Source organism: Ranitomeya variabilis, chromosome 4 (genome assembly GCF_051348905.1).
Source record: "Ranitomeya variabilis isolate aRanVar5 chromosome 4, aRanVar5.hap1, whole genome shotgun sequence".
NCBI lineage: Eukaryota > Metazoa > Chordata > Amphibia > Anura > Dendrobatidae > Ranitomeya > Ranitomeya variabilis.
In genome coordinates this window covers 233965249-233988364 of record NC_135235.1, presented here as the reverse complement: position 1 = coordinate 233988364, position 23116 = coordinate 233965249, and the positions used below count along the sequence as shown (strand labels likewise).

Below are 23116 nucleotides of genomic sequence, written 5' to 3'. Positions count from 1 at the left end.
GTAATAGTAGGAATATTTCCAGCAGTAACAGTGGTAGTGATGCTTTGGTTTCCATCAGTGGCAGCAGTGTCTCTTCTTCTTCTCAGTTGTAGTATTATGTTATTACACTACAATCCTGAGACCCCTCACATCCCCACATTCTCTGCAGACCACCCTCCTGGAGAATAAGGTCCTATCGCTCATTATTTATACCTGCAGGCGCAGCCCCCCATCTCTGCTGCCTGTGGAGCTGCTGACAGGGGTGGTTGTAGACTTAGGACTCCCAATAGCCACCACCCTTCTTTCTCCATACACCCCTTCCCATCTTTGGGCTCTCTCTGGCTCCTGCTGGAGGGATAGAGGGACCATGGAGTCTTCTCTTGGTTTCTTCTTCTTCTCTGCAGCAAGTTCAGGAGTGAAGTTAAAGTTTCAATTTTTTTTTCTTGAACATCTGTCACCAAAAAGGAAACCAAAGTGACATCACTTCCCCAAAAAGAGGGGACCCAGAGTCAGAGAGCAGCGCACAGTCACACACAGCCGGATCTGCTGCAGAACCTCACCTGGACATGGCCTCCTCCTGAGGCTCCTGCAGCACCTGCTCCTGAGCTCCACTCCAGGTGACATGGACTGCACCATCAAGGTAGGTGATGCTGCTGCAGCAGCAGGGAGCCCAGGAGCTGGACACCAGGGCCTGCAGCCACCCCCTTCCTTCTTCCCCTGTGACACTCAGCCCTGGGGCGGTTATTCCGAAGCCCCCACTCTTTCCTTTTGGTACCAGATTTCCTCTTCCTTTAGTGGTTCATGTCTCAGCTTAAATAACAGCAAGAGAAACCTCCAGATCTAGAGCTCAGAGCTGGGACCTGGGGAGGGACTCAGCACCACCCAGGGGAGCAGCATGGGGGACCCACTGCAGACACCTGGGGGGCTCAGCAAGACTGGGGGGCTGCAGCTGTTACCTGTAGTCAATGGACAAGAAGGGAGGAACAGAGCCTGGTGCTCAGGATCCTGGGGCTGAACAGGTGGGTGATGGCAGCAGAAGGGAAAGGGGCTGGGGGCCCCAAAAATTCAGCAGGTGAGGGGACAAAGAGGAGACCCCCACCCCAGACATTCCTGTCCCAGGAAAGTGTAATATAGAATCACTGTCTGTTATTCATTGTTACATTTAGATTCTTTGTATTGTTTAAAATATTGTGCAAATTGGCTTCAACATTTTTTTTCTATAAGTGCTAAAAATATAATATAAAGAGATAAGGTAGAAGCAATTTATATGAAATAATATTCCACTGCCTCCACTTATATTATATATAATTTTTCAGTACTGGGATATTTTATAATTATTTATATATATATATTTATTAATTCATTTTACTTATATGTATATTATATATGTGTGTATATATGTATATATATTCACATTTTTATATCCTATTACATTTCGATTTATGTATGATTATTCTTATTAATAACAGTTGTAATTAATGATAGTAGTTATTTTATAATTATTAATAATATAAACGACAGATTTTATATTTATACAATATGTTGTACATTCTGAACATATATTATATACAGATAGTGAGCCCATAGGTATATATATATATATATATATATATATATATATATATATATATATATATATATATATTTCTAAATGCTCCCTTTCTAAGCTTCTGCATTTGTAACATTTGTTTCGCAGTGTATTTCTTTTCCTTCTCTATAACTTTTCCCCCTTATACTTCATTTTTAGATTGTCGTTTAGATTTTAGTTCTCAATGACATTTGCGCTTTTTTTTTTTATCATTTTCCATCAGGGCAGGGGGGCTCATGTTTAGAAAACTGCAGCTAAAAATGGAGAATAACTAGGGGTTGATGAGATGAGTAAAGATTAAGAGATAAAAGGAATCTGGGCGCGAATAAGATGATGATGATGGTGGTTGTAGTCTCAGGTTGGGGACCACTATAAGTAGAATTCTCTCCCAGATTCTGGATCTTTTGTGTAACCATTTTTATTATTATAGATCTTGATGTTATTTCTGAATTTATGATTGATGTGAATGCATTGATTACATTTCTATACCTGTGTTATAGATTTTTTTTTGTTATTTTTTTTGTTATATTTGTTCTTTCCTTTTATCTCTATTATTTGCCCTAATTATGTTTTCTTATTGTTGCATTTATTTTGTTTACTAAGATAAGTATTATATATATGTAATAATTTCCTTTTTAGCTATTGCAGCATTTATTTTGTTTAGTAAATATGTATTATATAGATGTAATCATTTTCTTTTAAATTATTGTTACATTTATTTTGTTTACTACGATATGTTTATATATATGTAATCATTTTCTTTTTAGTTATTGTTGCATTTATTTATTTAATACATTTTGACTTTGTATTCATTTTATATAATTAGATTATTTAATTTGCAATTTATTTGTATTCTTTTGTATTTGTTAAATGTCGTTTTTACAGTTTTTTTATTGATTGATTTCACTTTTTTTGTATTTGTAGTTTTTTTTTTTCACTTTGTATCATTCTCTGGAAAAAAAAAAAAAGGGACCAATTCGTGCAGTTGTCCTGATCTCCATCAGTAATGTTATTTACACTATAACTCATAGCAGGAGGCATGCTGAGAGTTGTAGTCAGACCTGAGCCACTGGTTGGAGTCCAGAGTATATTTTCTATGGGGATGCATTAATGACGTAGATATAAGTCCTACATATAATATGCCAATTATAAGAGAAGCAGAAAGAAACATGATGGAACATTAATGAATTATCCAGATAAATGGAGATTTCTGTGCTATAGAAAGTGCTACTTAGTAACAGTTTTTGGTAAGTTTAGTAGATGAGGAAGCTGCTGTTTCCGCAAAGTGAAGCAGATTCGGAGAGGGGGGAGTTAACCCCTTGTGGGGAGAATGGTTTCAGAGCTACAGATGTAGCAGAGCCGAGTGTGTCATAAAGGTGAATACTAATGCATAGCATTTAGCCAGGTCTAAGGACACACTCAGCTCTGCCTCATCTCAATCAGGTGTCCACTGTAATAGAGGGAAATGGAAAACCAGATGACAAACTCAGCATTCCTACTTTTATATTCTATGATAATATTGTAAGATTCAAAACCCAGATGCTGATTTCTTGAGTTTTTAAGAATGGAAAAACTCAGCCCTGCTACATTTGTATATGAGGTTTGGTGTTAGAAGATATTTTATCAACTGTAATGCTGATTTCTTGAGTTTTGAGAATGACAATGTCATTACTGCTACATATATATATTAAAAGATGTTTTATCAAATATAATAAATGCTGATTTATTGGATTGTGGAGTATGACAAACTCAGCTGTGCTACAACTCTATTAGGAATTTATAATAATGCTGAGAGTTGAAATATATAAAATGAATAATAATAATAATAATAATAAATATATAATATTATATTATATATTATATATATATATTATATATTCTATTATTATTATATATTAGATTATATATTATAATAATAATATAATAGATACCGCTTTCTGGAGTTGTAAATTAAAACAAACTCAGCTCTGCTACAACTCTATTAGGAATTTATAATAATGCTGAGAGTTGAAATATATAAAATAAATAATAATAAATAAATAATATAATAATATTATAATTATATATTATAATATTAAATATATTATTTTATATATTATATTATTATTTATATTATATATATGATATATTATTATTATATTATTATTTATATTATATATTATAATAATAATAATATAATAGATACTGCTTTCTGGAGTTAAAAAGTAAAACAAATCAGCTCTGTTACAACACTGAAGAATTTATAATAATGCTGAGAGTAGATATATATAAAATAAATAGTGAAAAATATAATATAACATAATATAATATGATGTAGTATAATATAATCTAACATAATATAATATGATATAGTATAATATAATATAACATAATATGATATAGTATAGTATAATATAATATAATATAACATAATAGATGCTGATTTCTGGAGTTTTAGAGTAAAACAAACTCAGCTCTGCTACATCCCCGTATTGTGTCTCTATATTAGGTATAGGTAATATGAATTATATATATGTAAGTTTACATCCACATAAAACTATTAATATAATTCATTATTTTATGGCATACAGATGTAGCAGAGCTGACTCTGTCATTCAACTCTCTGGTTATTTGTAAGCAGTACATTCTGATAGATAGGCAGTTAATGCAATTAATTGCAGTCTTATGTTAAAAAAAAAAAATGAATAAAGGCTGCAATCTTAAATTGTGCCAGATGGCAAACTCAGCTTCACCCTTCCAAAAGGCAAAGTCAGCACGACTTCGCCTCCTTATATTTTCATATTAAATCCGGATGATGTATGAAGCAAAACTTAAATGACTGCTGTGTTAGGACATCAGAAGGGACAAAACTACCACAATAGAGTATGGATGTAGCAGAGCTGACTCTGTCATTGACCTCTTTGGGACAGTGTCAGCACATGTTGATGCCTTGTGGATGTTACTTGCAGTCCTATGTAAAAGCACATATAACAAATCCATGCTGATATCTTGGGTTGAGCCCCAGGACACACTCAGCTCTGCCACATCAGGTGATGCGTTCTGGGGTGCACATGTGAGGGTCTGAGCTAATGAGAAGGTTCCCACAATGGGGTTCTCTGCTGTCTGCGCCCGCCATGATCTAGTTTCGCCCTTGTGGCGGTCACCATTGTTGCAGATGTTGTGTTCTTGCACGTTGGTGTCAGCGTTGTGTAACCTCAGCCCCACCGTCGCACGCCCGCCTCCATTTACTGAAAGCGCTTACCCAACACTGCGCTGTTAACCCTTCTCGTGCTGCAGGGCACTTGTACGCAGGAAATCTGCTGAATCTCTGGGGCCCATTGTTGTGTCAGAGCCGGGGCTCCTGCAGCATCCTCTGGTTTCAGGTGCCCTGTTTCAGACCAGCATGTTTGTACCTACGGCATAATATAGACCAAATCCTGGCCCGTCCGCTGGTCCAATTACCCAAAGTGACAATTTCATATCTGGGCTGTAATATGGGCACAGAGATCTGAAAAACTGCCCGTCACCTCCATCATCAGTATCTGGTGACCGCCCTTCACCTCCATCATCAGTATCTGGTGACCGCCTGTCCCCTCTATCATCAGTATCTGGTGACCGCCCGTCACCTCCATCATCAGTATCTGGTGACCGCCCGTCCCCTCTATCATCAGTATCTGGTGACTGCCCGTCACCTCCATCATCAGTATCTGGTGACCGCCCTTCACCTCCATCATCAGTATCTGGTGACCGCCCTTCACGTCCATCATCAGTATCTGGTGACCGCCCGTCTCCTCCATCATCAGTATCTGGTAACCGCCCTTCACCTCCATCATCAGTATCTGTTACCGCCCTTCACCTCCATCATCAGTATCTGGTGACCGCCCTTCACCTCCATCATCAGTGTCTGGTGACCGCCCTTCACCTCCATCATCAGTATCTGGTGACCGCCCTTCACCTCCATCATCAGTATCTGGTGACCGCCCTTCACCTCCATCATCAGTATCTGGTGACCGCCCGTCTCCTCCATCATCAGTATCTGGTAACCGGCCATCCCCTCCATCCTCAGTGTCTGGTGACCACCCGTCCCCTCCATCATCAGTATCTGGTGACTGCCCATCACCTCCATCCTCAGTATCGAGCTTCTTCTCAGGTCCTTAGTAGTGTTGAGCATTCCGATACTGCAAGTATCGGGTATCGGCCGATACTTGCTGTATCGGAATTCCGATACCGAGATCCGATATTTTTGTGGTATCGGGTATCGGTATCGAAACAACATTAATGTAAAAATGTGTAAAAGAAAGAATTAAAATAAAAAATATTGCTATACTCACCTCTCCGACGCAGCCTGCACCTTACCGAGGGAAGCGGCAGCGTTCTTTGTTTAAAATTTGCGCTTTTCTTTCCTTTACGTGAGTCCCGGCTTGTGATTGGTCGCGTGCCGACCATGTGGCCGGGACGCAACCAATCACAGCAAGCCGTGACGTAATTTCAGGTCCTTCAGGATTTTAAAATTACGTTCCGGCGTTGTGATTGGTTGCGTCGCAGTCACATGGGCAACGCAACCAATCACAGCAAGCCGTGACGTAATTTCAGGTCCTTAAGGATTTTAAAATTACGTCCCGGCTTGTGATTGGTTGCGGCGCGGTCAACCAATCACAAGCCGGGAGGCTGGACACGCGCGCATTTTAAAATGGGCGCGTGTCCAGCCTCCCGTGACGTCCCGGCTTGTGATTGGTTGCGTCTCCCATGTGACTGCGACGCAACCAATCACAAAGCCGGGACGTAATTTTAAAATCCTGAAGGACCTGAAATTACGTCACGGCTTGCTGTGATTGGTTGCGTCCCGGCCACATGGGCGGCACGCAACCAATCACAAGCCGGGACTCACGTAAAGGAAAGAAAAGCGCGAATTTTAAACAAAGAACGCTGCCGCTTCCCTCGGTGAGGTGCAGGCTGCGTCGGAGAGGTGAGTATAGCAATATTTTTTATTTTAATTCTTTCTTTTACACATTAATATGGTTCCCAGGGCCTGAAGGAGAGTTTCCTCTCCTTCAGACCCTGGGAACCATCAGGGATACCGTCCGATACATGAGTCCCATTGACTTGTATTGGTATCGGGTATCGGTATCGGATTGGATCCGATACTTTGCCGGTATCGGCCGATACTTTCCGATACCGATACTTTCAAGTATCGGACGGTATCGCTCAACACTAAGTCCTTAGCGGGTCTTAACATATAGGCAGAGCCCTAAGATATCAGGATTGGGGCTCCCTTTTTCGGCTCCCCGGCTGTTCCCTTCTGGATGACCCCGGACTTCAGCACTTTCTGTAGATAACTGGAATGGACAAGTAGAGACCCTGCAGTATAAATGGCAGATCAGCAGGGGGTGCACCAGCCAATACAGAATGTAATAAGGGGCCCCCAAAATAAAGGAATGAAACCCTCCATAACACCTGCTCTCAGCTGTCCCTATTGCTTTCTGTTATCAGCCACCCTTTTAAAGCTGAATTACTGAACCAACACTTGTAGTCAGTCTCCTTCTGCTCTGCCTCCATTTTCCAATATCTCTGCTTGTTGTCACTGAATGAGAACATTCTCGCCTATATCCTTGAAAACAGCTGAGGGTTTGTCACAGTTGTATCCAGTGTAGACGATCCTCTCTGGGCTGAACACATCTCTGTCCTCTGCTGATGGTTTGTTACATTGTATCAAGTTTTGGAGAATAGAGAATTGTCTAAACTGGATGCAACAGTAACAAACGCTCTGCTGTGAGAAGTTTTAGATCAATGCAAATTTTCAGCCTCTATAAATTTTTCTATTTTTGTTGTTTTTAATCATCAGTTTTCGGGAAGAGAACGGTAAAATGTCCGAGCGCAATAATTAGGACTAATCCTTTCATGTGTCTTGTTCTAATCCTCCCTTTTGGGTTAGGTGGCTCCTCGGGGGCGGGGCTAAAGGTGTTCAGGTCAAAGGTTATTCTCGATGAGAGCTGCACAATGTAAAAAAGTAAAAGAGAAAATCTATAAAGTAGAAAAGGAGAAATCTCCAAATGTCTATCTGGTAATAAAAATTAAATTACCGGCAGTCACATGACCGGCGCCGACACCGCGACTAACGCTGACCGAGATCGGATACGGCGATATACACCACAGGCCAGGAGTGTCTGTGGATCTGAGACTGTACCACACATCACAGTCTTAGATACGCTGGACTAACAGTATCACACAGGATAGGATTAGATACACAGCTCAGCAAACAGTATCACACAGGAGAGGATTACATACAAAGCTCAGCAGTCAGTATCACACAGGATAGGATTAGATACACAGCTCAGCAGTCAGCATCACACAGGAGAGGATTAGATACACGGCTCAGCAGTCAGTATCACACAGGAGAGGATTAGATACACGGCTCAGCAGACAGTATCACACAGGAGAGGATTAGATACACAGCTCAGCAGTCAGTATCACAAAGGGTAGGATTAGATACACGGCTCAGCAGACAGTATCACACAGGATAGGATTAGATACACGGCTCAGCAGACAGTATCACACAGGGGAGGATTAGATACACGGCTCAGCAGTCAGCATCACACAGGAGAGGATTAGATACACAGCTCAGCAGTCACTATCACACAGGAGAGGATTAGATACACGGCTCAGCAGTCAGCATCACACAGGATAGGATTAGATACACGGCTCAGCAGACAGTATCACACAGGAGAGGATTAGATACACGGCTCAGCAGTCAGTATCACACAGGATAGGATTAGATACACAGCTCAGCAGTGAGTATCACACAGGAGAGGATTAGATACACGGCTCAGCAGACAGTATCACACAGGAGAGGATTAGATACACGGCTCAGCAGACAGTATCACACAGGATAGGATTAGATACACAGCTCAGCAGTCAGCATCACGCAGGGTAGGATTAGATACACGGCTCAGCAGTCAGTATCACACAGGAGAGGATTAGATACACGGCTCAGCAGACAGTATCACACAGGAGAGGATTAGATACACGGCTCAGCAGACAGTATCACACAGGAGAGGATTAGATACACGGCTCAGCAGACAGTATCACACAGGAGAGGATTAGATACACGGCTCAGCAGACAGTATCACACAGGAGAGGATTAGATACACGGCTCAGCAGACAGTATCACACAGGAAAGGATTAGATACACGGCTAAGTTGTAGTGTACAGTGTGATGGGAGTTGTAGTCCTCTGTAGCATAGAGTTGTTATTACAGATTTCCTGTTCTCTTGCAGGATCACCTGGAGTCAGAAGTTTATCTCACTGACTGTTTCCAGGTTGGAGCAGTTTCCTTCCTCCATTACTCCCTGCCCATCCGCAGCCCCTCAGATCTGTGCCCCCCGGACTGTGACGCTGGGGATTGTCCTAGTACTTAACTTAAGAGATTATACCTGCTGCCATATTGGACTGTCATGTGATCTGGGCCGGGTTCACACTCTGGGGTCTGGGCCGGGTTCACACTCTGGGGTCTGGGCCGGGTTCACACTCTGGGGTCTGGGCCGGGTTCACACTCTGGGGTCTGGGCCGGGTTCACACTCTGGGGTCTGGGCCGGGTTCACACTCTGGGGTCTGGGCCGGGTTCACACTCTGGGGTCTGGGCCGGGTTCACACTCTGGGGTCTGGGCCGGGTTCACACTCTGGGGTCTGGGCCGGGTTCACACTCTTCTGGGGTCTGGCCGGGTTCACACTCTGGGGTCTGGGCCGGGTTCACACTCTGGGGTCTGGGCCGGGTTCACACTCTGGGGTCTGGGCCGCTGTGACGTGTAGTCCACGCCGCATCTCCGAGCTGGAAAGCGGTTACCTGTCTTCAATACGTGGAATTGGCGACTAGAGGACCCCCACGCGACTAATTAAAGGTTACGGGGTCGCTGCTCCTACATTGCACAGGACAGAGAGGCACCTACGTGACTCCATGAAAGCTGATGGCTTGCTGGGACTTGTAGTGAGACCTGCAGCCCCCGTTATCAGGACTGGTGGCCGCTCACCACTTCTCCAGCACAGGAAGCCGCGCGTCCATTGTGATAATCCGCTCTTATCTGCAGCTCCAGACGGTAGGAAATTTCCGTCCCGGCATCCGGAGTATCCCCCCTGCACAATCAGGGAGAGGCCTGGACCCAGAGGAATGCGGGATCTGGAGAAACACCCGAGCCCCCCAATCCTGAGACCCCTGGACGCCAATCCGCTACATGTGATGCCGCATTACAACATTCCGCGACTGCAAATCTGAAAACTCACCGTAGACTTCAATGCAAATCCCGGACCACCGAAAACATCCCGGACCACCGAAAACATCCCGGCCTCGCTGCAGTGCAGCCATATTGGAGATACGAGTCGCCACCGTGCACGACTCACATTGAAGTCTATGTCGCATGCAACTTGCAACCTGCAACCGAAAAATCCATCCGAGCACCTGCGGCAGCCACGTCGTGGTCACAGTCGGCCGTGGGCTACAACGTGACGCTATTGACCACCGCTAGACGCTGCCATCTTCATGCCACGCGATACACGGCGCCCCGTGATATAGTCAGTACTTTGGTCACGTGACATTTTTGCCCCCAAGCAATTGCGACTGTTGCAAAAGAAAAAAAAACTTTTAGTTCGAAGTTGCAAATTGCGCGCAACTTTGCCCCAAAAATGTAACTTTGCCCCAAAAATGTAAAGACCCCGGCAGGTTCCGTCGGAACTCGGTGTGACTCTCATTGAAGTCCATGCATGTGGCCAAAATTCCATCAGGTTTGGACTGTCGCTCCCGTTGCGATCTTATGGCGTGATGTCAGTGGCCCCAATGCAAATTCTCCCATGGGGCCCCGTAGTCCCCAGGGCCAGGATGCATCCCCTGCACCCACCATAGTTACCCCCTGGGGCAGCACTTGTGACTCTTGCCACCGGCTGGCAGCGAGATCATGCGATGTCTTGACGGCAGGGCGCGGCTCGGGTGCGGTGCTACTTGTGGTTTTTCAGATTTCGTAGCCGGGTCACGTAACGTCTGATGGTTTCCTATCATAACAGAATCTTGCAGCCTCCGGCCGTCGTCCTCGCATGTCCCCACCATACAGCGGCTCTGTAGTTAGCGGAGCTGAAATTCAACATTGGAGCAGTTTTTATTATATTATTTTGCCGCTGTCACTTTTTTGCAGTATTTTACTTCCATCTGGAAACCATCAGCAAGCAGCTGTTAACGCAATCTGTTCATAAAAAGGAAAATCTGACACATGCATTAAGCATACAGGATGACCCATGTTACCAATGCACCGATCCACTGGCTGGGTCTGTTTTTTTGGCTCTGCTCCATTGAAGTGTACGGGACTGAGGTGCAATACCACGACCTACCAGCGGACAGGTGTGATGCTGTTTTTGGAGGAAAGCAGCCACCTTTTGCTACTCTTGATCCATGGTCTCCATATATTGCATGTAACCACCCCGCTATTACATGGGGGCGCAGGTTGGGCAGGAGCGCTGCTCTGATCTCTTGTGGTTTCTGCTCTTCCTGTTTACCAGGGAACCTTCTATCTGTTCACTCATCTCCTCTCTTCACACATCTTACTATTTTCGTCCGTGCCGTCATTCACATTGAGGGGAAATGACGGTTTCTGTCAAACGGTTGCTGCAATGGCGTCCTCGGGGCTGAGAGTACCCACGTTACCAAAACAACTCCGCTGCTATAACATAGGGCTGCAGCACAGAGCATTTCAGGAGGAGAGCATGCTGATCAAACGAGAAGTCACTTTTTTTTAGTGTTAGAACATAAGAAGCTGTGGGTTTCGCAGCAGGACAGAGTATTTAAGGCTACTTTCACACTAGCGTCGTGCACTGCACGTCGCAATGCGTCATTGTGGAGAAAAAAACGCATCCTGCAAACTTGCCTGCAGGATGCGTTTTTTCTCCATAGACTTTTATTAGCGACGCATTGCGACGCAGAGCCGCACGTCGCAACCGTCGTGCGACGGTTGCGTCGTGTTTTGGTGGACCGCCACCACAAAAAACGTTACATGTAACGTTTTTTTGTGCGTCGAGTCCGCCATTTTCGACCGAGCATGCGCGGCCGAAACTCCTCCCCGGACCTTGCAATGGGGCAGCGGAAGTGTCCTAAGACTGCTTCCGCTGCCCACGTCGGGCATTTCCTTCACAGCATGCGTCGGTACGTCAGCCCGACGCACTGCGAAGGGCCCGTACCGACGCTAGTGTGAAAGCAGCCTAAGAAAAGCAAACTCCAGGAGGACAATGGAGAAAGTTGTATATAAACTTCATGAGATGCAGCACACAGTATTTCAGCAGAGAAGAGTGCTGTCCTTATGGGAAATTACTATTTGTGAGTGACATAAGGGAAAAAGCTGGGTTTTCCAGTAGTGCAGAGTATTTCAGGAGGGGAGAATGCTGTCCTTATGGGAAGTTACTATTTGTGAGTGACATAAGGAAAGAAGCCAGGTTTTCCAGTAGCACAGAGTATTTCAGGAGAAGGAGCGTGCTGTCCGTATGGGAAGTTACTATTTATGAGTGACATAAGGGAAGAAGCCAGGTTTTCCAGTAGTGCAGAGTATTTCAGGAGAGGAGAGTGCTGTCCTTATGGGAAGTTACTATTTGTGAGTGACATAAGGGAAGAAGCTGGGTTTTCCAGTAGTGCAGAGTATTTCAGGAGGGGAGAGTGCTGATCTAGAGAGGTACAGATTCCAGGAAACAGGGTCCCCAGCAGCACAGAGTATGTCAGGAGAGGAGTAGCTAATCCTGTGAAAATGACAGACTGAGGGGTACAAGGTAGAAGAAGTTGGGTCAGGGGAAGGAGCGGTGTGTGTGTTTGTTCATGCAGGAACAGCGCTCTAGCCGACGGGAGGCAATTGGAAACATTGGGTAGGTAGCTTCATATTCAATAAGAGCATTACCGTACTGGCAGCAAAGAGTATTTCAGGAATGGCGTGCATTAATCCTGTAGTAAGCAATAACCTGTTCATAACAGGAGGAGAAAGCAGCAAAACTGAACATCAAGTGGGCAAACTGCAAAGGAAGGGTTAATTCTGGGCAGAGTCACCGAGCAACGCGTTTCGGCCTGGGTCCGAGGTCTTCGTCAGGCTCTTGGGACGCTGAGCTGGGTGTGATCTCGGTCACTCTGTGGCTCTGATTCTAACGCCATGTCTTACGTCACTCCCAGAGCAGTGTTTCAGGCCACCAGCAGCACAGAGTATTTCAGATGAAAAGTCAATTACATTACCAGAAATGGAAATAAATGAAATTTTGCAGAAATCTCTCCCCCTCTGTAGAGAAGACTTTGTGTCCCCTCGGCTACGAGATCATTTACCGATATAGACATCACAGTCATTGTGAAACTCCAATAAAGCAGCGACACTTCTGCTGTAAGAAACCAGAAAACACAGACGAAGCCAGAAAGTGCACAAAAGATGGCGGATTAATGTGTGTTCTGGAGAAACGACCTTCTCACCACCGTCCATTACCATCTACTTATAATGGGTCTGGCTACCAGCTTGCTGACTGTTTCCATAAACAACATGCAGAATTGTGAATGCGGCTCTGCAGTATAAAGAGATAGAATGTATCTAAAATGTGTCGGCGCAGTGTAAGAAGGTGACATTGAGATTGTAAAATAGCAAGAAGGTAATGACACCAGAGAACAGCAGAAATGGACGCACAGATTCACCAGGAACTGATCCAACCGGACCGAGCGGACGACCTGTACAGAGCGACCCAGAGGCCAGGGCTCGGAGTACAGGATCATAACGCTGGACCAGTCCACTCATGGAGAGGAATGATGGCAACGATGAGAGCCCTAAACCCAACCTGTGTGATACCGACTGCTGAGCCGTGTATCTAATCCTCCCCTGTATGATACTGTCTGCTGAGCCGTGTATCTATTCCTATCCTGTGTGATACTGACTGCTGACCTGTGTATCTAATCCTATGCTGTGTGATACTGACTGCTGAGCCGTGTATCTAATCCTCTCCTGTGTGATACTGACTGCTGAGCTGTGTATCTAATCCTGTCCTGCGTGATACTGTCTGCTGAGCCCTGTATCTAATCCTCTCCTGTGTGATACTGTCTGCTGAGCCCTGTATCTAATCCTGTCCTGCGTGATACTGTCTGTTGAGCCGTGTATCTAATCCTCTCCTGTGATGCTGTCTACTGAGCTGTGTATCTAATCCTCTGCTGTGTGATACTGTCTGCTGAGCTGTGATTCTAATCCCGTCCTGTGTGATACTGTCTGTTGAGCCGTGTATCTAAGGGTACTGTCACACAGTGGCATTTTCATCGCTACGACGGCACGATTCGTGACGTTCTAGCGATATCGTTACGATCTTGCAGTGTCTGACACGCAGCAGCGATCAGGGACCCTGCTGAGAATCGTACGTCGTAGCAGATCGTTTGGAACTTTCTTTCGTCGCTGGATCTCCCGCTGTCATCGCTGGATCGTTGTGTGTGACAGCGATCCAGCGATGCGTTCGCTTGTAACCAGGGTAAACATCGGGTTACTAAGCGCAGGGCCGCGCTTAGTAACCCGATGTTTACCGTGGTTACCAGCGTAAAAGTAAAAACAAAAAAAACGTACATACTCACCATCTGATGTCCGTCAGGTCCCTTGCCGTCTGCCTCCCGCTCTGACTGTCTGCCGGCCGGAAAGTGAGAACAGATCACAGCGGTGACGTCGCCGCTGTGATCTGCTTTCACTTTACGGCGGCACTCAGTCAGCGGGAAGCAGACGGCAAGGGACCTGACGGACATCAGATGGTGAGTATGTACGGTTTGTTTTTTTTTACTTTTACGCTGGTAACCACGGTAAACATCGGGTTACTAAGCGCGGCCCTGCGCTTAGTAACCCGATGTTTACCCTGGTTACAAGCGAACCTCGGCATCGTTGGTCGCTGGAGAGCGGTCTGTGTGACAGCTCCCCAGCGACCACACAACGACTTTCCAACGATCACGGCCAGGTCGTATCGCAGGTCGTGATCGTTGGTAAATCGTATAGTGAGACGGTACCCTAATCCTCTCCTGTGATGCTGTCTACTGAGCTGTGTATCTAATCCTCTGCTGTGTCAGTCTTCCCTCTGCCCTGGTGAGGCGGTCTATGGGGTAACATGGGTTTGTGTAACCTGAGGTCCATGGGGCAATGTCTGCTGGTCGTACAAAGTGAAGCAATATGGAGGAGGCGCTGGGTGAGATCTTGCGGATCTGCAGTCCTGTGCCAGGACACACAGGACTGCAGGTATTACCTGTGGGATGAATACTGGACAGGAGCATAAAGAGCAATTTTCTGATATAACAATTATTAGAAATCCTGTAGTCGTGACCAAAAGTTCTGATACTGACAAAAAATGTTGCTTTTCATGTAGTTTTGCTGCTTTGGTTTTTATATTGTCAGTTTCCATTAAATCTGGATTATTATACAAACTAATCGCAAAATAAACTCCTGCTCCCCCTTCTCATCCCCCTCCTCCTCCACCTGAGGCTCCTCCTGCTCCCGCTTCTCCACCTCCTGCTTGTCCTGTTCCCCTTCTGCTCCTCCACCTCCTACTCCTCCTTTCCATATTTTGCAGTCATCATATTATACAGCACTGTGTACTTACAATTGCTAATTTTACCCTTGTACCCAGATAATTCTTCTCTTTTCTCTGCTCTATGAAGAAACAGGAAGTCTCTTGTTCCTGCAGAAATCATTCCCCTTTTCAACCCCTGTCCAGGCTTCTCCCTCCTCCTCCAGTCTGTCGTTGACTTTTGCAGTGAGTGTTGACTCATTCAGGCAAAATTGACCTCCTGTTTCTACTAAGGGTACTGTCACACAGTGCAATTTTGATCGCTACGACGGCACGATCCGCGCTTAGTAACCCGATGTTTACCCTGGTTACCAGCGTAAACGTAAAAAAACCAAACAGTACATACTTACATTCCGGTGTCTGTCCCCCGGCGTTCTGCTTCTCTCCACTGTGTAAGCACCATAGCCGGAAAGCAGAGCGGTGACGTCACCGCTGTGGTCGCTTTCCGGCCGGCAGGCGCTCACAGTGCAGAGAAGCTGAGACGCCGGAGGACAGACACCGGAATGTGAGTATGTACTGGTTTTTTTTTTTACGTTTACGCTGGTAACCAGGGTAAACATCGGGTTACTAAGCGCGGCCCTGCGCTTAGTTACCCGATGTTTACCCTGGTTACAAGCGAACACATCGCTGGATCGGTGTCACACACAACGATCCAGCGATGTCAGCGGGTGATCAAGCGACGAAAGAAAGTTCCAAACGATCTGCTACGACGTACGATTCTCAGCAGGGTCCCTGATCGCTGCTGCGTGTCAGACACTGCGATATCGTAACGATATCGCTAGAACGTCACGAATCGTACCGTCGTAGCGATCAAAATTGCACTGTGTGACAGTACCCTTAGAGCTTAGGAGGATTCAGTTTTTAATCACATGATGTCATAGACTTAATGAAAAACTGAAGAATTAGCTGGGTAGAAAGACAAAAGGAGCAACTGTAAGTGCACAGTGTTATATCATATGATGACTACAATACATTAAGAGGATAAAAACTTTGATGGGAGGAGGAGGAGAAATATGGGGGAGGAGGAGTGCTTCTCTAAAAGCAAAAAACATTTCCACGTAATTTCAGCTCCCCCACAAATGATCTGGTAGATTATTTCAGTGATCGTCTCGTAAGTTCAGGAGAAAGTGTTAACGAGGACAAGGCAGCTGATATCACATTGTGATGCTGATTGACATATAAGAGCAAACTGGTTGCTTTATAATAGGGCTTGTTCTTGAAATCATGATTTTCTTCTCTAAACCATCATTACGTTGCAGTTATAATTGCTTGGCATTTTAAAGAGCTTTACAGGCAAGGGCACTGATCTTGTAAGCATTGCTTTGCATGAAAAGGGCTTTATAGGAAAGGACATTGCTGCTTGTAAGATTGACCCTAAATCAACCATTTATCATATCATGAAGAGATTCAAAGGCAAAGGGTTCAACTGCTGTGATGAAGTCTTCGAGGTGCCCAAGAAAGTTCAGAAAGTGTCAGCAATGTCTCAAAGAGGATTCAGCTACAGGATCGGTTAAGCAGGTGCAGAGCTTGCTCTGGAATGGCAGCAGACAGGTGTTGTGAAGCGAAGGCTGTTGGAAGCTGCTTGGTGTTGCTTTGCTTTTCCCACTGTATTTGGATACAGAGCGAGGACATCACAATTCCACGGACACATGACATCACCATATAACCACCCCACCCTTCCACTACATCTCATGAGATGACATCATGGGGCCTGGGCGTGATGTCACCAGGATGACATCTTAACAAAAAAATCTGGAAAAGGGGAAAAAACACAACTTTTAAGTGGAAATCCCCTTTAAGACTTCTGAAGGTCAAGGGTGGAGTAGTAACCCAAAAATTAGTCTGTGGAATTTCCGGAGATACAAAGAATCACAATAAAATGTATTTATACTCAGATAATAACTTCTAGAAATTTCTTGGCTGAAGTTTCGGCCATTGTTGTCGCTTCCCCTGGGAAAACTTATTTGTTTCAGCAGTGTAAAGAACTATTTACCTGTTTACATGGACTTGACGGGGGTCTGGTCACAAGGAGAGCCAAATATTGGGGGGGGGGGGAAGCCTTAGAGGAAAAAGAACGAGATGATCTGTTATATGACACCTCTTAGCCAGTCAGAAGAACTATCTGAAGTCACATATGACACCACTTAGCCAATTAGAACTAACTGAAGTCACGTGACCGACTTCCTGCTGCTGCATTAAGTAGGAAGTGACCTCTATGAAGGAGTCAGGAAGGCGGGGCTAGCTTCTTATTGACCTCTGAGTGACACCTCTGGGGTTATTTAGGGGGGTTCAATTGTAATCATGGATTTAATACTTATTAGACAATGTATAGACGACCTATTTAAATCTGGAGACGGTATCCCTTTAACTCATTGAGTGACACCCATAGATATTGTGTTGGACACTATGTATGGTCTTCTCTTCCAGGAGGCCCTCACAGTGGTCAGTGAGGACCACCATCTCTACCCTCTTCTGATGAAGACTGAGATGCCCGATGAATATTCACCCAGCATTAAGGAACGTGGTGGGAACCTTCCCGAGGCCACATGGGTGTCCACCAGTGATCGCCATCAGAACATTAAGCAGGAGGCTGAGGAGCACTCTCAGAACCGGTGAGAGCACATTGAGTCTAGATATATATATATATATATATATATATTTGTATCTAGAAGTCTTGTGGTTGTTTTGCAAACTCTGCAGAACCAAAAGTCAAGAGAAGACCCATCCAAATATATCCAGAAGATGTTATGATTCCACCCATGATGAAAGCTGATACATCTTGGAACATACCAGAAGGATGGTGTCCACCATTCAAGAAGACCAAACATGGGCTTTGGTGTTGGAGATTCATCTCCCCGACCCCAAGTACTTGGTGTCTATGGTCGGCCATACCAAGTTCTCACAGTGAAGACAACCCTTGAGGATTAGATCTTCATACTCAATAATTCACATTCCCAATGAGCACAAGAGGCTGAGATATCTGGTCATAGATCTGTAGGAATCCCATCAGTCCTGATGGATCAATGCAACCTCAAACACCGCCACTGGTGATTAAAGTACAACATACAACCCCTTTACAACATCAATACTCCTCTTTTCTTCTCCCGTTCAGACTCTCCCATGTTGGGGCAACTATAGAAGAAACAGAAGAAGAAACCGAGACCCCACATACAAATTACCAGACCAACTACCCTGACTCCACGAGCAACAGGACACAGTCACCGAGTCAAATTAACGGCAACGAGGAAAAGAGGGTGATCGTACCGGCAGGTCAGGAACATGGAAAATCAAGTCACAGCAGTATTATAGTACTTGTATTCTAGAACATAGGAGCAGTAATATAGTAGTTATATTATTGTACATAGGGGCAGTATTATAGTAGTTATATTCTTGTACACAGGAGCAGTATTACAGTAGTCATATTCTTGTATATAGGGACAGTATTATAGTAGTTATATACTTGTACATAGGGGGCGGTATTATAGTAGTTATATTCTTGTATATAGGGACAGTATTATAGTAGTTATATTCTTGTATATAGGGACATATTATAGTAGTTATATTCCTGTACATAGGGGCAGTATTATAGTAGTTATATTCTTGTATATAGGGACAGTATTATAGTAGTTATATTCTTGTACATAAGAGCAGTATTATAGTAGTTATATTCTTGTATATAGGGACAGTATTATAGTAGTTATATTCTTGTATATAGGGACATATTATAGTAGTTATATTCTTGTACATAGGGGCAGTATTATAGTAGTTATATTCTTGTATATAGGGACAGTATTATAGTAGTTATATTCTTGTATATAGGGACAGTATTATAGTAGTTATATACTTGTACATAGGGGCAGTATTATAGCAGTTATATTCTTATATATAGGGGGCAGCATTATAGTACTATATTCTTGTACATAGGGGCAGTATTATAGTATTTATATTCTTGTACATAGGAACAGTATTATAGTAGTTATATTCTTGTATATAGGACCAGGATTATAGTAGTTATATTCTTGTACATAGGAGCAGTATTATAGTAGTTATATTCTTGTACATAGGGGCAGTATTATAGTAGTTATATTCTTGTACTTAGGGGCAGTATTATAGTAGTTATATTCTTGTACATAGGAGCAGTATTATAGTAGTTATATTCTTGTACATAGTGGGCAGTATTATAGTAGTTATATTGTTGTACATAGCGGCAGTATTATAGTAGTTATATTCTTGAACATAGGAGCAGTATTATAGTAGTTATATTCCTGTACATAGGAGCAGTATTATAGTAGTTATATTCTTGTACATAGGGGGCAGTATTATAGTAGTTATATTCTTGTATATAGGGGCAGTATTATAGTAGTTATATTCTTGTACATAGGGGCAGTATTATATTAGTTATATTCTTGTACATAGGGGCAGTATTATAGTAGTTATATTTTTGTACATAGGGGCAGTATTATAGTAGTTATATTCTTGTACATAGGGGGCAGTATTATAGTAGTTATATTCTTGTACATAGGGGGCAGTATTATAGTAGTTATATTCTTGTACATAGGGGCAGTATTATAGTAGTTATATTCTTGAACATAGGGGCAGTATTATATTAGTTATATTCTTGTACATAGGGGCAGTATTATAGTAGTTATATTTTTGTACATAGGAGCAGTATAGTAGTTATACAGCTCTGGCAAAAATTAAGAGACCACTGGAAAATGTTTACTTTGTCTGATTTTTCTCTTTATAGGTATATTTTTGAGTAAAATGTAAATTGTCCTTTTATTCTATAAACTACTGACAACATGTCTCCGAAGTTCCAAGCAATACATTTTGTATTTATTTTCTGAAAATGAGAAATGGTCAAAATATAAAAAATGCATTGCTTGCAGAACTCAAATAATGCAAAAAAAGCAAGTTTATAATCATTTAGAAACAACAATACTAATGTTTTACCTCAGGAAGAGTTCAGAAATCAATATTTTGTGGAATAACCATGATCTTTAATCCCAGCTTTCCTGCGTCTTCGCATGCTTTCCACCAGTCTTTCACACTGCTTCTGGGTGACCTTGTACCACTCCGGGTACAATAATATAAGCAGTTCTTCTTTGTTTGATGGCTTGTGACTATCCATCTTCCTCTTGATTACATTCCAGAGGTTTTTAATGGGGTTCAGGTCTGGAGATTGGGCGGCCATGACAGGGTTTTGATGTGGTGGTCCTTCATCCACACCTTTATTGACCTAGCTGTGTGGCATGGCGCATTGTCCTGCTGGAAAAACCAGTCCTCAGGGTTGGGGAACATTGCCTGAGCAGAAGGAAGCAGCTGTTTTTCCAGGATAACCTTGTATGCGGCTTGATTCATACGTCCTTCACAAAGAACAACCTGCCCAATTCCAGCCTTGCTGAAGCATCCCCAAATCATCACCGATCCTCCACCAAATTTCACAGTGGGTGCACGACACTGTGGCTTGTACGCCCCTCCAGGTCTCCGGCTAACCATTAGACGACCAGGTGTTGGACAAAGCTGAAAATTAGACTCATCATTGAAGATTACCTTACTCTTGTCCTCTATGGTGCAATCCTTATGGTCTTTGGCAGTCTTCAGCGTGGCTTTCTTTTGCTTCTCATTGATGAAAGGCATTTTTCTAGCTTTACCTGACTTGAGTCCTGACTCTAGGAGCCTGTTACGACTGTTCTTGCCGTGCACTTAACCCCAGCTGCCATTGCTTTTGTAGGTCACTTGATGTACTCCTGCGGTTGCTGAGTGACATTCGAATAAGATGACGGTCATCCCGGTCAGTGGAGAGTCGTTTTCACCCTCTGCCGGTCTGTAGCTTCGTTGTCCCTAGTTACTGCTGCTTGACCTTGTTGTAATGGACTGACGTCTTAGAAATTTTAAGGATGGAGGCAACATGACGCTCACTGTGCCCCTCTGCTAGTTAAGCCAGAATTGAGCCCTTCTTTTCCTCACTCATGATTTTTCTTTTCATCTCCTTTGGCATGGTTAAAAGTTATTTTTTCATCCCTATTACTTTTGGGATAATACCAGCACTTGTTTTGCCATCCAGCTTGTCCTATTGCAAGAGGATTGTGAACACCACAGCAGAGTTTTTTTTATACTTTCCTTCATTAAATAAGATTTGGTTGGGGTGATCACCTAATCAGCAGCACATTAAGTAGAATGAGGTGGACTTTGGTTGGAATTCAGCTGACACTGGGATGGAAGTCAGATATGTAGAGAAGCGGATTTTTATAAAACTGTGCAGTGGTCTCTTCATTTTTGCCAGAGCTGTATTGTTGTATATAGTAGCGGTATTATTGTATAGTTTAGTGATGCGATTATATCTCTGACTACAGACCCCTTGGCGTGGACGCAGGAACATGTCACCCAGTGGTTAGATTGGGCGGTGAAGGAATATGGCCTCTGTGATGTGAACACCTCACTGATGCAGGGAGTGGACGGGAAGGAGCTGTGCCGGATGACCCGGGAGGACTTTCTACGCATGGCCTCATTATACAGCACCGAACTGCTGTTCTCGCACTTAGCATTTCTTCGCCAAAGTAGGTTCTCCCCCCAAATATCCTATCAGTCAGTCATTAACTCTTACCCTCCTGTGACTGATATTTTCCTCCTGCTTTCCATAGACAGCCCGACGTTCACATATTCGGTGGCTCCGGCTGCTCCGTCTCATCCTGTGACCCCAAGGAACCCAGTGAAGTCAGGTAGGACAGGTGACCAGATGTCACGTCAACGCTCCGTGTCTTTTGCCCTCTTGGTGTCTGACTATCTTTCCCGCCATATTTACAGAACCGATGTATGAGGACGTGCGGCGGACGAGCTGGAATCCCAGCAGCAGCAGCACTATCCACCGAGGTGAGAAGTCAAACTCTACAGAGTCTATCGATCGATCCCAGAAATGGCCCCCGGGGATCAATAGAAATAAGACAGAATATATTTCTTGTATATTTTATTATAGGTTCTCCTTCCCCGACTCCGGCAGCCCCCATACGCAACACCCCAGGTGAGAGGGCACCGTACACACTGGAGACTAGAGAGCAAAAGGATCCAAAATAAGTTCTGCAACTTTGTAGCATCAAAAAAAGTGATGAAATGTGTAACATTAATGACTTTCACTGACAGCAAGCGGGGATCTGCACAGTGATGAGAAATTGACGCACAATATTAACTTTAGAGCTGAAAAAGTTCTGGATCATTTCTTTGCTCTGAGAAAAACACATTTTATTTTTTTTGCAGATCCGTATCAGGTTCTGGGGCCGACAAGCAGCCGTCTGTCTAATCCAGGTGAGAGAGCGCGTCACATAGTTGGTGGATTGGAATTTTGCAAGAATTATAAATATAATATATATACATACACACACATATACATATATATACACTGCTCAAAAAAATAAAGGGAACACTAAAATCCCACATCCTAGACATCACTGAATGAAATATTCCAGTTACAAATCTTTATTCATTACATAGTGGAATGTGTTCATAACAATAAAACCTAAAAATGATCAATGCAATGTAAATAACAACGAATATCCCACGGAGGTCTGCAGTTGGAATGGTGCTCAAAATCAAAGTGGAAAATCAAATTACAGGCTGATCCAACTTCAGTGGAAATGCCTCAAGACAAGGAAATGATGCTCAGTAGTGTGTGTGGCCTCCACGTTCCTTTATGACCTCCCCACAATGCCTGGGCATGCTCCTGATGAGGCGGCGGATGGTCTTCTGAGGGATTTCCTCCCCAACCTGGATTAAAGCATCTGCCAACTCCTGGACAGTTGTTATGGTTCTCAATGGCAAGAGAACATAGCCCAGCATACATAGGAACTAGCTCTTGGAAGGATGGAAACTTAAACTGACCATGAACTAAACCTGCCGCACAACTAACAGTAGCCGGGTAGCGTAGCCTGCGTTTTATCCCTAGACGCCCAGCGCCGGCCGGAGGACTAACTAATCCTGGCAGAGGAAAATATAGTCCTG

The 23116-nt window shown here is 43.9% G+C and overlaps 1 protein-coding gene across 2 annotated transcripts in view; it reads left to right on the top strand.

Moving 5' to 3' along the window:
- The first annotated feature begins 476 nt into the window (after positions 1 to 476).
- LOC143770542 (Friend leukemia integration 1 transcription factor-like) overlaps positions 477 to 23116 on the top strand; it is a 32560-nt gene continuing 9920 nt past the window's right edge. Inside the window, exons 1-8 of one of the 2 annotated variants that reach the window (XM_077260242.1) lie at positions 477 to 619; positions 17549 to 17733; positions 18234 to 18391; positions 21478 to 21681; positions 21766 to 21843; positions 21929 to 21994; positions 22098 to 22142; positions 22376 to 22423. In XM_077260242.1, the coding sequence (XP_077116357.1) occupies positions 602 to 619; positions 17549 to 17733; positions 18234 to 18391; positions 21478 to 21681; positions 21766 to 21843; positions 21929 to 21994; positions 22098 to 22142; positions 22376 to 22423 (802 nt within the window). In that variant the 5' untranslated portion in view covers positions 477 to 601. Of the gene's footprint in view, positions 620 to 821; positions 999 to 17548; positions 17734 to 18233; positions 18392 to 21477; positions 21682 to 21765; positions 21844 to 21928; positions 21995 to 22097; positions 22143 to 22375; positions 22424 to 23116 lie in introns of those variants that run through there. The other variant, XM_077260241.1, reaches the window with a different exon arrangement.